Raw genomic sequence first — 1,630 nt, forward strand, 5'->3', positions numbered from 1 at the left:
AGCTAGCGAGGAGAAATCACTCAGAAAAGGCAATTTGCTGCCCACAGGGTCAAAGTAAAGGGTTGACTTTCAAGTATTCACTCATCTTCACTAAGGGACTTTTACTTAAATTTTGTATTGCGAGTGTAGTTTTTGTTCACGCAGTATATCTATCTGATTTGCTCTCACAAAGAAGTGGAAACAAAGTACGAATAGTCCAACAATCAGCAAAGTTCATAATTTTTTAAATTTCTTGGATATAGAAACAAATTGTAGTAACTCATGTGTAAAAAGGCCAGTCTACGTCAAATGAAATATCTAGTCAACCAACAAGGCAATTTTGAGCACTATACTGAAATTCAAACGATGATTTTTGAACAAACATTACATTTGCATTATATAGGTGCCGTTGTTGCACTTGTCTGTCTGTAGTCCAGTTTATCCCATTTCATTTCAAAGGTGGTTCACTTAAGAAAGATGGTTATGGTGACGGACTTCATGCCAACCAAATGTCCACGAATATCTACTCACATGCACTAAGGAGTTCAGACACAGTTCAGTCCAGTTGGCAACACTGATAGCTGATAGGTGAAGGTTTTGCCATTTAGGTTTACTGACATATTTGGTTGGTGTCAGCGTTTCCATCATGACCACGCATCTGTGCCTCTGAACGTCAGTGACGGTGTCTACTATGGTGGTGTGTGACACTTCCGCAACATGACAGTTATTTCTGTGTTCTTGTAGTCTTTTGGAGGAACACCGAAATAGGGACGCCTGCAGATTTGGCGTGTGAATTGTCGGGGTAATGTAGAAGAGCCGAGTGTTGGAGGGTTACCGGTGATCACAATCATCGAATTCTAGATTTCATTTTTAGAAGTTGGTTATTGTGCGTCGAGTGTCATGACAGACACTAAGCAAGCAGGTATTTAGGCAGAGACAGCTGATAAGCAGGTAGGTGGTTAGATGGGTAGGCATCCAGGTGGGCAGGCCGACTGTCACACAATGTTTCAACCCTACTAACTAATGCTTCACTACCGAAGCTTTTTCCAGCCCAGAGGACAGCTGAATGCAGGTAGGCCTATGAGGGGACCGCGTGAAGGAGAAGGTCATCCTGCGCCTCCTTCAACATGTCCATTGGTTGGATGAACTGAGAGAGTATAATCTGAATGACTTCTACTATTAGTACCTGTAACTTGTAGTGTGGTGAAAGGAGTGGAGGAGAATGAGGATAATTCATAATTTGTAGCAGTAGCTTTTCTGCCTTGGATAAAATTGCAAGCACTCAGAAGGTCTAACTGCAATTCGATCTTGTTTAATTATGTCGTAAGCTAACACAGACTGCTCCATGATGGTTTAGCCAATCTGAGAAGCCTTCACGTTTTTTTAGATAGCAAGACAAAAAAATAACACACTTCAAAACTTCTTTTTCTAACATATGCAGAAGTCCCCCTTCCCATTAAACACGGTTCTAGATGAAAAAGTCTCGAGGCGAAATTTTCGTATTTTGGCTGTTTTTATCGTGTAGTTTGGTGTTATGCTATTAATTGAGAAAAAGAATGCCAATCCTTGATTGCAGGGTGGAAAAATCACTTAATAAATGGCACAAAGAGTCACTAACTCTAATCAAGGCACAATCTAGTAACGAATAAGG

At 40.7% G+C, this 1,630-nt stretch overlaps 1 protein-coding gene across 1 annotated transcript in view; it reads left to right on the top strand. All coding sequences in view use genetic code 11, as the record gives it.

Annotated features, from left to right (window-relative positions):
* EGR_02869 (hypothetical protein) overlaps positions 1 to 411 on the top strand; it is a gene marked incomplete at both ends in the record, with an annotated part of 3,145 nt that extends 2,734 nt beyond the window's left edge. The window contains 2 exons of the mRNA XM_024492118.1: positions 173 to 251; positions 302 to 411. Of these exons, the coding sequence (XP_024353612.1) occupies positions 173 to 251; positions 302 to 411 (189 nt within the window). The remainder of the gene's footprint in view (positions 1 to 172; positions 252 to 301) is intronic.
* Between the last annotated feature and the right edge of the window lie 1,219 nt (positions 412 to 1,630).

This window comes from Echinococcus granulosus (genome assembly GCF_000524195.1).
Source record: "Echinococcus granulosus chromosome Unknown EG_S00013, whole genome shotgun sequence".
Taxonomy (NCBI): domain Eukaryota; kingdom Metazoa; phylum Platyhelminthes; class Cestoda; order Cyclophyllidea; family Taeniidae; genus Echinococcus; species Echinococcus granulosus.